This window comes from Pelophylax lessonae (genome assembly GCF_965119305.1).
Source record: "Pelophylax lessonae genome assembly, chromosome: 8".
In the NCBI taxonomy this organism is placed as follows: Eukaryota; Metazoa; Chordata; class Amphibia; order Anura; family Ranidae; genus Pelophylax; species Pelophylax lessonae.
In genome coordinates, this window is record NC_138775.1 from 20343255 (window position 1) to 20356910 (window position 13656).

At 47.2% G+C, this 13656-nt stretch overlaps 1 protein-coding gene across 7 annotated transcripts in view; it reads left to right on the plus strand.

The window, feature by feature from the left end:
• GRIP2 (glutamate receptor interacting protein 2) overlaps positions 1-13656 on the plus strand; it is a 653251-nt gene that overhangs the window by 533135 nt on the left and 106460 nt on the right. For all 7 annotated transcript variants that reach the window (XM_082265350.1, XM_082265349.1, XM_082265353.1 and 4 more), the window contains exons 8-9: positions 6129-6276; positions 11454-11623. In XM_082265350.1, coding sequence (XP_082121476.1) covers positions 6129-6276; positions 11454-11623 — 318 coding nt within the window. The remainder of the gene's footprint in view (positions 1-6128; positions 6277-11453; positions 11624-13656) is intronic.

The window sequence follows — 13656 nt, forward strand, 5'->3', positions numbered from 1 at the left end:
GTGTACAGCTTGTATAACAGTGTAAATTTGCTGTCCCCTCAAAATAACTCAGCACACAGCCATTCATTTTTAAACCTCTGGCTACAAAAGTGAGTACACCCCTAAGTGACAATGTCCAAATTGGGCCCAATTAGCCATTTTCCCTCCCCAGTGCCATGTGACTCATTAGTGTTAGAAGGTCTCAAGTGTGAATGGGGAGCAGGTGTGTTAAATTTGGTGTTATCGCTCTCACTCTCTCATACTGGTCACTGGAAGTTCAACATGGCACCTCATGGCAAAGAACTCTCTGAGGATCTGAAATAAATAACTGTTGCTCTACATAAAGATGGCCTAGGCTATAAGAAATTTGCCAAGACCCTGAAACTGTGCTGCAGCATGGTGGCCGAGACCATACAGTGGTTTACTAGGACAGGTTCCACTCAGAACAGGCCTCGCCATCGTCGACCAAAGAAGTTGAGTGCACGTGCTCAGCATCATATCCAGAGGTTGTCTTTGGGAAATAGACGTATGAGTGCTGCCAGCATTGCTGCAGAGGTTGAAGGGGTGGGGGGGTCAGCCTGTCAGTGCTCAGACCATAAGCCGCACACTGCATCAAATTGGTCGTCCCAGAAGGAAGCTTCTTCTAAACATGATGCACAAGAAAGCCCACAAACAGTTTGCTGAAGACAAGCAGACTAAGGACATGGATTACTGGAACCATCTCCTGTGGTCTGATGAGACCAAGATAAACTTATTCGGTTCAGATGGTGTCAAGTGTGTGTGGGGGCAACCAGGTGAGGAGTACAAAGACAAGTGTGTCTTGCCTACGGTCAAGTATGGTGGTGGGCGTGTCATGGTCTGGGGGCTGCATGAGTGCTGCCGGCACTGGGGAGCTACAATTCATTGAGGGAACCATGAATGCCAACATGTACTGTGACATACTGAAGCAGAGCATGATCCCCTCCCTTCAGAGACTGGGCCGCAGGGCATTATTCCAACATAACGACCCCAAACACCTCCAAGATGACCACTGCCTTGCTAAGTAAGAAGCAGAGGGTAAAGGTGATGGATTGGCCAAGCAGACTAAGGACATGGATTACTGAAACCATGTCCTGTGGTCTGATGAGACCAAGATGAATTTATTTGGTTCACATGGTGTAAAGCGTGTGTGGCGGCAACCAGGTGAGGCATAGCGTGGGGGGTGCTGGGGGGGCCAACCGCACCGGGTGCAAAATCTGGGGGGGCGCATCCCGTGGCCGCGCCAGTGTCACGCTGCCATTTAGGAGCCCGCCCAGCCATCCTGAACAAGCCCTGCATGGACGGCGGGAGGCAGGAGGCTATAGGAGCCAGTACAGCTCCGGATGGAAGGCGGGACTTCAAGTTAACCCGCAGGTGATTGATAGCAACCAATCACAAGCTGGTTACCAGGAAAAGTTGTGCAGATCCCGCCCTCCTTCAAGAGCTGTCCTGCTTCTGATGTCAACTTCATGCTTGCCGCCTTCCATGCGGAGCTGTCTACATGCTGTCGGCTCTATGAGTAATGTGGATTGTGGAGGAAGCTGAGGGTGCTGAGAAGGGGGAGCTGAGGACAGGAATCTGAAGATGGGGGGGGGGGGGGGGGTGAGGACAGGAATCTGAAGATGGGGGGGGGGGGTGAGGACAGGAATCTGAAGATGGGGTAAAGTTGAGGACAGGAAAGTAAAGGGGTACTGTGGGACAGGAATGTGAAGGGGTAGTGGGGGACAGGAATGTAAAGGGGTAGTGGGGGACAGGAATGTAAAGGGGTACTAGGGGACAGGAATGTAAAGGGGTAGTGGGGGATGACAGGAATGTAAAGGGGTAGTGGGTAACAGGAATGTGAAGGAGTAGTGGGGGACAGGAATGTAAAGGGGTAGTGGGGGAGGACAGGTATGTGAAGGAGTAGTGGGGGACAGGAATGTAAAGGGGTAGTGGGGGACAGGAATGTAAAGGAGTAGTGGGGGACAGGAATGTAAAGGGGTAGTGGGGGACAGGAATGTAAAGGGGTAGTGGGGGACAGGAATGTAAAGGGATACTGGGGAGACAGAAATGTAAAGGGGTAGTGGGGGACAGGAACCTGAAGATGGGAGGGAGCTGAGGACAGGAATCTGAAGATGGGGGGGGGGGTGAGGACAGAAATCTGAAGATGGAGGGGGGGGGATGGGGTGAGCACAGGAATCTGAAGATGGGGGGGGGGGTGAGGAAAGGAATCTGAAGATGGGGTAAAGTTGAGGACAGGAAAGTAAAGGGGTACTGTGGAACAGGAATGTGAAGGGGTAGTGGGGGTCAGGAATGTAAAGGGGTAGTGGGGGACAGGAATGAAGGGGTAGTGGGGGACAGGAATGTAAAGGGGTACTAGGGGACAGGAATGTAAAGGGGTAGTGGGGCAGGACAGGAATGTAAAGGGGTAGTGGGTAACAGGAATGTGAAGGGGTAGTGGGGGACAGGAATGTAAAGGGGTAGTGGGGGACAGGAATGTAAAGGGGTACTGAGGGTGAGGATAGGAATGTAAAGGGGTGGGGGGGGACAGGAATGTAAAGGCGGAAGGGAGGTGATATAAAGGGGGCTAAGGACAGGAATACAGAGGGGGGCTGAGGACAGAAATGTGAAGGATGAGGGGCATAAGGATAGGAATGTAAAGGTGTGGGGGTGATGATAAGGATGTGAGGGGAGGATATGAAGGTGGGCTAAGGACAGTAATGTGAAGGGGGGGGTTGTGATGTGCAGGGGGACTGAAAACACTATTGTAATGACAGGATTGTGATGTGAAGGATCTGAGGCTAGCTTTATAACATTGCTTCCTGTGTTCTGCATGTAGGCAGCCCATTCATTTCATTTTGTGTAATTGTCAGTATAGTAATTAGGTAGGTCAGTGTAGTGATCAGGTAGGTCTGTGTAGTGGTCAGGTAGGTCAAGGTAGGTGTTAGTGTGGGAATCAGTTAGGTCTCTGTAGTGATCAGATAGGTATCTCTGGGTGTCAGTATGGTGATCAGGTAGGTTAGTCCAGGAAACAGGTAGGTCTGTGTAGGGGTCAGTGTAATTGTCAGGTAGGTTTGTGTAGTGGTCAGGTAGGTCAGTGTAGGTGTCAGTATAGAAATTAGGTAGGTTAGTTAGTGGAGGAATAAGATAGGTCAGTGTAGGTGTCTGTGTAGTGGTCAGGTAGGTTTGTGTAGTGGTTGGTAGGTTTGTGTAGGTGTCAGTATAGTAATCAGGTAGGTCAGTGTAGGAATAAGATAGGTCTGTGTAGTGGTCAGCTAGGTCAGTGTAGGTGTCAGCGCAGTGGTCAGTGTAGTGGTCTAGTAGATTTGTGTAGGGGGCGCAAATTACTTACCTTGCCCCGGGCGCTGACAAACCACGCTACGCCACTGGTGGCGGCAACCAGGTGAGGAGTACAAAGACAAGTATGTCTTGACTACAGTCAAGCATGTTGGTGGGAGTGTCATGGTCTGGGGCTGCATGAGTGGTGCCTGCACTGGGGAGCTACAGTTCATTGAGGGAACCATGAATGCCAACATGTACTGTGACATACTGAAGCAGAGAATGATCCCCTCCCTTTGGACACTGGGCTGCACTGTACTGAAATAAAATTTATGTCCTTTTTTTCCCACAAAGAGAACTTTCTTTTGGTGGTATTTGATCACCTCTGCGATTTTTTATTTTTTGCGCTATAAACAAAAAAAGCGACAATTCCGAAAAAAAAACCCAATATTTTTCACATTCTGCTATATAACATTCCATAAAAATAAAAAAATCAAGATTTTTCATCCTTTTTAGGCCAATTTGTATTCTGCTACATATTTTTGGGGAACAAAAATCACAATAAGCGTATTGTGATTAGTTTGCGCAAAAGTTATCACGTCTACAAACTAGGGGAAAGATTTATGTCCTTTTTTATTTATTTATTTATTTTTTTTATTTTTTTACTAGTAATGGTGGCGATCAGCAATTTTTAGCGGGTCTGCGACATTGCAGCGGACAGATTGGACCCCTAACTGACATTGGGGGGGGGGGGGGGTACCAGTGACATTACTACAGTAATCAGTGCTAAAAATTTGCACTGTTACTGTACTTATGACACTGGCAGGGAAGGGTAAAGTTAAGTGTGTGCCTAGGGGAGTGTTTTCTAACTGTATGGGGGATGGGCTTGTGAAATGACCACAGAGACCTGTGATCCTATATAGAAGGATCACAGGCGCTCTGTGATCATACCAGAGGGAATAACGGTCTGCTGTGTTTACAACAGCTGACCGTCCTCTCTCAGCGGGAAGCGATCGCGGTTGCCTGGCGGCGATCACAGGTGCATCCCGCTGCCTAGAGGGGGTGGGAGTGTGCCGGCGGCAGCGCGAGCTTGCCCCCCAGCCCCACGCGACGGACATTGGGCTACGTCCTTTGGCGCAACAAAGCTGCGGCAGGAGGTCGGCAAGTGGTTAATTACTTTTTATTGCACCAAATGAAGATCGGCTGCACTTATGATAAAATTGTGACACTCATTTGCCTATGCTTGTTACCGCTACTACTTGCTGCGGGGGGGCTTTAGGTGGTGGAAATAGGAATTTTTAACAGCTATTTTAAAAGGCAGATGGCCATACACATTACAGTTGTCTCACCTACCCCTAATGCAGGTGGTCAGGCACTATAGCTGGCTTCTGTGTTCTTCGCCTATAACAGCCCCGTTTCCCATAAGGCAAGAAGGCCTACCGGTACTCGGCTGACCCCCAGGACTTATACAGAATGCTATAGTGCCTGGCTACCATGGCAGGGCAGGCGTGAACTGAGCACAGCAAAAAGGTACTTTCGATTGGCAGACAGGAAGAGTGGTTCAATCACAGTCTAGGTAAAAGTCAGGCGAGGTTCAGAATAGTCAGGGTCACATCTGTAGTCAAAAGGCAGGCAGAGTTAAGAGAATAGACGATATCCAATCCTAGGTTGCCAACAAGGGATTCAAAACTTAGCAGGCAGGGCAGACAACTGAGAGCTTGGAGCACGTGTTACAAACACAATATCACAAGCATGAGACTGCAGGCTTGGCTGGCTTAAATCAGGTTTGGTCTCCACCCAGAGACTGTTCACCTACACGGTGGTTGATGTAGCCAGACAAGACAGGGAATATGCCTCATAAGCAAAACCAGAATGCTGGAGCCAGCAGCTATAATGCAGAAGGAGCGCTAGACACGCCTGACAACAGTCTTTCTACAATGTCCTATAGATTTATCATCCACAATGTCCTATAGATTTATCATCCACAATGTCCTATAGATTTATCATCCTTTTATGTATTGTTGGGGCACACCTTAAAGTGGTTGTAAACTTCTGACCGTGAAATATGAACAAAGCACAACCTTCTATAGTGTGTACTCGTCTCAATCCAGAAAGTGAAGTGTAATTTCTCTCTGCTGCTTCCTTCCTTTGCTATCTACATGAGTCCCTTCTGATACGTTTTCCTGTCACCAAGAAATAAAAAGGTGACCGTGGAGGAAGCTCCAGTACACAGCCTGTGGTTGACAGCCTTAGCTCTGTTCCTGTGTACTGTGTGAAAGGGGGTGTGTACCCTTCCTCCAATCAGCTCTCAGAGCTCTGCTCACTGAGATCTACTGAGTGTAACTTCAGCTCTCCACCCCCTGCTTTCTGAAAGCTCAGACAAGCTGTATACATTCTGCACTTTGAATGGCAGTAGAGAAGGGAGGGCTGCAGACAGTGGCGGCCTGTCCATTGGGGGGTGCAGGGGCGCCGCCCCCCTTATCCATGCATTTGGCCCCCTAATCTACATGCAGGGCGCTGGACGCATGGATTCCAATGGGGTTTTTTTTTTTTGGAGCACGTAATTAGACCCGGAGGCTCTAATAGGCTTCAAAAATGGGTGGGCTCGGGGCGCAGAGCACAGAGAGTATGGTGCGGGGGGGAGGGTAGGTATGGTGTGTGGGCTGATGTGGTCCGTCTGAAGCTCCCACTGGCTTCAGATAAACAGGTATAACTTATCTAGGAGGTTTATCACCTGAGGCCAGTCACTTCACTGGGTATATGTAAGGGTTTACAAACACCATTCATGTACAGTATATCCTGAGTGCCAGGAATGATTTAAACAAGGATCACTATGGTGTGTTCCATGCTTACCCATGATCCTTCTCTTCTAGACACTGTGACAAACGCATCAGGACCCCTACTGGTGGAAATCGCCAAGACACCCGGCTCCACGTTGGGCATTTCGCTGAGCACGAGCACTCATCGGAACAAGCAGGTGATAATCATCGACAAGGTTAAGCCAGCCAGTGTGGCGGACAGGTGAGTGGTCATTGTTCTGGTGATGGTAATATACTTATTTTTACTGTAGGGTCCTTCTCTTGTTCTGCAGTTGTTCACATTGTGATATACAATAACCACATGCAAATAGTCTATATAGTACACAATCTGATCTCCTCTGCCAGCGGCTCTCACTCTTTTGCATGATCAAGATCAATTGGCAACTTTCTGATCTGATTTTATAGCAGATACATGATTAGGCCCCTTTCAGACTTGTGCAACTGGTCCTGCGATTTGGGACTGCAAAATCGTACTCCGTGATTTCCAATGAATACCGTTCATATCTGTGCGACTTCTTCAAGTTGCAATGAATTGAAAGTAGTCCCTGCTTTACTTTGGTCCAATTTTGATGTGTTTTGAGGTCCATAGACATAGACATTGCTTCAAGTCCAGTCAAAATCGCACGACTATGAGGTCACACAAGTGTGAAAGGGGCCTAAAGGATAAAATCGCCTTTGGTAATGTTGCCTGTCTAGCACTACCTCCATAGGAGCCATTGGAACTTCGCCCAGGTCTTACCCACTTTTGCCCCTGCAGCCAGGAACAAGGTAGATTCACAAAGTCCGGTGCACACACTTTTACTCGTCTTCAATGATCAGTCTAGGGTTTGTTGCTTTATTTTTGAAGAACTTGGATAGGGAAGGGGATTTACTGGGAAACTCCAAGAAATAGAACTATTCACAGCTGAGGACATTTAACTGAACTCTTATTTAACCACTTGACCTCCGGAAGATTTACCCCCCTTCATGACCAGGCCATTTTTTGCGATATGGCACTGCATTATTTTAAAGGACAATTGAGCTGTGATGCGACGCTGTACCCCAAAAAACATTTTTTGATTTTCTCCCACAAATAGAGCTTTCTTTTGGTGGCATTTGGTCACCCCTGTGTTTTTTAAATTTTTGTGCTATAAACAAAAAAACACTGACAATTTTAAAAAAAGCAATTTTTTACTTTCTGCTATAAAAACTATCCAATAAAAAAATTTAAAAAAATAAATTTGTTCATCAATTTAGGCCAGTATGTATTCTGCTACATATTTTTGGTTAAAAAAAATTTGAGCAAAGTCCCTAATTAGCAGCAGTAACTGGACAAAGCTCTTGAGGATATCCCTTGTCTGGCCTCTCAGCTGACTATATAGTGCGCCATAAGGGGTTAAGTGCACAAGTCTATAGATCCTTTAGGTTTTCTGTGCTCACAAAATGTCCAGAGACAGTTGGTTGCCTTCTTCCAACTACCAAGAGACACTCTATACCAGTGATACCAGACCAGGTCTTCAATAGACAGCCCCCCTCAGCCACCTCCTCTGTAGAACCAGGGTCACTCTCTCTGACTTCAGGCCCTAAGGTCACCCACCTGAGGCTGCAGGGTAGAAAGTGCCTGGGAGAGGCAGCGTACAGACCAGATCTTCAATAAGACAGCCCCCGTCAGCCAGCTCCCTGTAGAACCAGGGTCACTCTCTCTGACTTCAGGCCCTCAGGTCGCCCACCTGAGGCCACAGGGTAGAAAGTGCCTGGGAGAGGCAGCGTACAGACCAGATCTTCAATAAGACAGCCCCCGTCAGCCAGCTCCCTGTAGAACCAGGGTCACTCTCTCTGACTTCAGGCCCTCAGGTTGCCCACCTGAGGCCGCAGGGTAGAAATTGCCTTGGAGAGGCAGCATACAGACCAGATCTTCAATGAGACAGCCCCCGTCAGCCAGCTCCCTGTAGAACCAGGGTCACTCTCTCGGACTTCAGGCCCTCAGGTCGCCCACCTGAGGCCGCAGGGTAGAAAGTGCCTTGGAGAGGCAGCGTACAAACCAGATCTTCAATAAGACAGCCCCCGTCAGCCAGCTCCCTGTAGTACCAGGGTCACTCTCTCTGACTTCAGGCCCTCAGGTTGCCCACCTGAGGCCGCAGGGTAGAAAGTGCCTTGGAGAGGCAGCATACAGACCAGATCTTCAATAAGACAGCCCCCGTCAGCCAGCTCCCTGTAGAACCAGGGTCACTCTCTCTGACTTCAGGCCCTCAGGTCGCCCACCTGAGGCCGCAGGGTAGAAAGTGCCTTGGAGAGGCAGCGTACAAACCAGATCTTCAATAAGACAGCCCCCGTCAGCCAGCTCCCTGTAGAACCAGGGTCACTCTCTCTGACTTCAGGCCCTCAGGTCGCCCACCTGAGGCCGCAGGGTAGAAAGTGCCTGGGAGAGGCAGTGTACAGACCAGATCTTCAAAAAGACAGCCCCTGTCACCCAGCTCCCTGTAGAACCAGGGTCACTCTCTCTGACTTCAGGCTCTAAGGCTGCCCACCTGAGGCTGCAGGGCAGAAAGTGCCTTGGAGAGGCAGCGTACAGACCAGATCTTCAATAGATAGTCCCCCTCAGCCAGCTCCCTGTAGAACCAGGGTCATTCTCTCTGACTTCAGGCCCTCAGGTCGCCTACCGCCCCCCCCCCCCCCAGACTAGAACTCTACTCTCCAGGAAAGACCCTCAGAGTATTGAAACAATAAATACCCTCTCCCAGCATGCCTTAGGGCCACCATCAGTGGGCTTGGCTGGAGTGGCATTAATTTTCAGGCTGTGCTCTGCATAGCGTCCACCTATTCACCAAGAACCTTCTTCGGTTACCTAGATACAGAAGAGGCCAGAGATAGAACCAAACAGCAGCTGAGCACACTGAGCAGGCTACACTAATCAATTGCAGCTTCTCTGTTAAGCAGAAAGCTAAGTACATTTCTGTCAATTTTCCTGTTAAGTAAGAGGAAAAACTATAATACACTTATCCTAGAACCTACATAGAAGGGTGCTACACATGTTACACCCGTATATAGGAAAGAGGGGGGTAGGTACTGTACCAGTATGGTTACTTTCTATGGTAACCAAAAAATAAGGCTAAAAAAAGGGGGGGGGGGAGAGAAGAGAGAGAAAGGAAGGAAAGAAGAGAGCCTCATAGCCTAAAGTCTCACTCCCACTTCTAAAAGGGGGGGGGGGGGATGAAGAGGTAACAACTGCAGTGCCCTCTAATCTGGGTGATCATAATCTATCCATGGAGACCAGAGTGTTGAATATATTTGTCTTATGGTATAACCGTCAATTTTTCTTTGACTTAAGTCCCTCAAATACAGTCCCAAAAGTCCCTTATATCCTTCTCTTGCTCTCAGCCACCTCCAAAAAATTTTTTTTTCTTTTTCTGCTGTGACCTGACTTCCTGTTAGAGGGTGACTACGTTCATTTTCTGTGATCCCACTGGAACATAGCCACCCCCTCTTAGCCCTGGTTCACACCTATGTGTTTTTTGGTGCTTTTTGGAGAATCACACTACAGTTCATTTAACATGGTTTCCTAAGGGACATGTTCACATCTATGCTTCTTTTTCAGCCGCTGCGTTTTTGGAAAGGGTCAGGGACTTTTTTTTAAACGTAAAACAGTGCTTCTGTTTTCTGAGCTGCAGAAAAGCATGTAGTGCATTTTTACCGTGATTTTGGCACGGCTTGCTAAAAAAATAAAGGGTAAAAAAATGCAAGATGCATAAAAAAATGCAGTACAAATGTGTGGAAAAACGCAAAAGGCACCACAAAAAGCACTGCACAAATGGATCAAAAACAAACAGAATAGGTGTGAACCGAGCCTTACACTCTGGTGAGATGGACTATAAGATGTGTAGCTTGCATAGAGGAGTGCTCATGACCACAACTAATGTATACTGCTCATTCAGAACAAACAGAAGTGAGGAAGAGGAGAGGTTTGGAAGCTCATGGAGGATGTTACAAGGAGGCAAAAAAAAAAAAAAAAAAACACAGCAAGAAAAAGATTTAATGAAAGATAGATTTTACAGCCATTAAGTAGTGAATCAGAGCGGTCAGTTTTTTGGCTTTGCTGGGAGAGCAGCCTGCCTGTTTTCCAATGGTCAGACTTGTGCTGACACCCCCCCCCCTTTCCCCTGCACAGCCATTCACTGGGAAGTTCAGTGTTCTGTTGTTTCTCCACCTCCTAGCTCTCTCCTTGAACAGAGATTATGTGATCACATATACTTTAAGCCCAACACATCATCCCCATCTGTAAATCTAAATGTAAAATCCCACACTTGCTTATTGGGTGCAGGGACATCTACTGGACATTCTCCTGCATTGACATCTACTTGCACCTAGATCTTAGTCCTCAAAACCACTGGTTCTGGATTTTGGAGTGACCATTTCATGAAATAGTAGACCACTATATTTTTATCTTGTAATGCAAATGTAAAGAAAGAGCAAAAACCCTTTTTGCATCTTAGGGTCCATTCACACCCGTTTTTTTTTTTTGTTTTTGGGCGTTTTTTTGGGGGGGTTTTCAGTAGTTTTTTTTTTTTTTTTTTTCAGTTTTTCAGGCATTTTTTGCAGGTGTTTGGTGGCAGGCATTGACATCTAACAAAAACGCTTTTAATCTGCCAAAAAAGAAGCTCACATGTGAACAGGGGCAATGGAAATTAATGGGATTTTGCTTGTTGGGTGTTTTGAGACTTCAGCAGTGGCGGGTGGTGTATATGGGGCGCAGGGGCGCCCCATATACACCCTAATCTACATGTGGGGTGCCAGACACATGGAGTTCAATGGGGATTTTTATTTTTTTTTTTTTATTTTTTTTAACCATGTGATTAGAGCCAGAGGCTCTCACAGGCTAAAAAAAAGGGTGGGCTCAGGGCGCAGAGCACTGCGCCCCGACCCCACCCAGTTGTTTGACAATAGCGAATGAAAATTTGCTATTGTCACACAGACCCTCCTCCTTGCCAATCAGGAAGTGGGTCATGAGACCCGTTTCCCAATTGGCCAAAAGGAGAGGCCATGCTATTGGCCAATGAGGAGGAGGAGGGAGGAGTCAACAGGGAAGCCGCCGCCGTCACTGCCAGGGGAAGCCGCCGCCGGAGATGAAGCTGATGGGAGGCTTCTAATGGGGCCAGGCAGGAGTGTCCCAGGGCAACTTTAGCGCTTTAATGTAAGTGAGCCGGTGATGGGGGGGGGGGGGTGTGCGAACTGGTGTGGTCCGGGTGGGAGTATAGTGTGGTCCGCCTGCCACCCCCCCGTCCATGGATCACCACCAGCCACTGGACTTCAGAGATGAGCGTTTCTTACGAGCTGAAAAACACTCAGGTGGGAACAGGGCCTGTAACTCTGTAATATAATCTTCTCCATCTATTCCTCTTCCAGGTGTGGAGCGCTGCACCCCGGAGATCACATCCTTTCCATCGATGGCACCAGTACAGAACATTGCACGGTGATGGAAGCCACGCAGCTCCTGGCCAGCACCATGGAGAACGTTAAGCTGGAGATCCTGCCTGTCCATCACAGTCGGCTGTCTCTCCGGCCGCCAGAGACCGGTCAGTGGATGTGGATTTCCCCCCTGTGGGGTAGTAATGAGATCTGTAGCAGAGGATGGTGCTAGGTGAAGGTCGAGCTCAGCTGCCTGCAGTCACTTTGCAGAGAGAGAAGTTCTCTTCATCCAGAGCCTCTCATCCGTGAAGGGTTGTTATTTGACAGGGCAAGGTTGGAGCAGAGCAGTGTAATAACGTAGCCTGCTTTTGTATAGGCAGCTCTGTAACCCTCTCCTGTCCTCAGTCCTTACAACCCTCTAACACTATTACAGCTTCTGTGTATAAGATTTAATAATATTCACTTTGATTATAGAATGTCGGCATCCTCTGCAGCGCTGCACAAATCTAGGGCACACCGAGAAGAAAACATTAAAACACAGAAGTGGAGATACATAAAAGACGGATGCACAGACAAATTTCTATTCCTTTAGTAAATCACTTTTCTACCAGGGGAATTTTTTGTTACATTTTTTTTTTTTTTTTGGTAGAGAATTACTTTAAATCCCCAAACAATTAATAATTTTCTTAAAGTGGAGATTAAAATGGTGGCAATTTTTTTTATGTTGCACGATATTTGCATTAAAGGTTTATTAAACACATATTTTCAGAAAAAAATACACTAAATGAAATTTTGGTTCACACAAACACAGTATATTACCCATTTTTTTTTTTTTTTTTTTTTAGGGTTGCTTTAAATAAATAGAAATACGAAATACGCCAACACTTAAAATTGTGTTTGTCAGTGAACTGGTAAACAACTAGGGTATCTAAAATAGTCCATCGGGACACTTTATCAATTACAGTTTATCAATTTAGAGCGAACAGTGAACTATGGCTCTAGAATTTTTGCCCCCACTCTGGCGTCTGTGAAAATAGCTCACATGTGTGGCGCAATTGCTGAGTGTTTGCATTCACGTAAATGCATTGGGTGATGGGGGTACCTTTTTTAAAAAATGTTTTTTTTTTTTTTTTCTTATTTAATTTATTAGATATCAATTTTTTTAAGCCCTTTTATTTTTTAACTTCATTGCTATCACAAGAGGGCTTATGAGCCCCATATGTGATGGCATTGGTCGGGGTAACAGGTTTGCTTTTAACCCCCAATGTCTCCCCAGACCTCCGCTGAAGCTAATCAAACACAGATCGGATCCCTTTAGACACTATTATATGTTTGGTGATTACTAAAGTCATTTTTAAGGACACTGTAGGAAGCACACATGTGGAAGCACTGATTAAAAAAAGGCTGTAATAGCATGTCATTTGACTCCAGTCTATGACTCTGAAGCATGTCCCCAATAACACCTATAGCATGTCCACTGTCTCTGACCAACTCCTGTATCAAGTGAATAGTTTCTTACCATCTCCAGTAGCATGCCCATAGTCTCTGACCATCTCCAGTAGCATGCCCATTATGTCTGACCATCTCCAGTAGCATGCCCATTGTGTCTGACCATCTGCAGTAGGATGCCCATTGTGTCTGACCATCTCCAGTAGCATGCCCATAGTCTCTGACCATCTCCAGTAGCATGCCCATTATGTCTGACCATCTCCAGTAGCATGCCCATTGTGTCTGACCATCTGCAGTAGCATGCCCATTGTGTCTGACCATCTGCAGTAGCATGCCCATTGTGTCTGACCATCTCCAGTAGCATGCCCATAGTGTCTGACCATCTCCAGTAGCATGCCCATAGTGTCTGACCATCTCCAGTAGCATGCCCATAGTGTCTGACCATCTCCAGTAGCATGCCCATAGTGTCTGACCATCTCCAGTAGCATGCCCATAGTGTCTGACCATCTCCAGTAGCATGCCCATAGTGTCTGACCATCTCCAGTAGCATGCCTATAGTGTCTGACCATCTCCAGTAGCATGCCCATAGTCTGTGACCATCTCCAGTAGCATGCCCACAGTCTGTGACCTTCTCCAGCAGCATGCCCACAGTCTGTGACCTTCTCCAGCAGCAAGTCCATAGTCTGTGACCATCTCTTGTAGAGTGGAAATGACCATCTCTTGTTACAGGTCTGCAGTCTCTGGCAGCTTA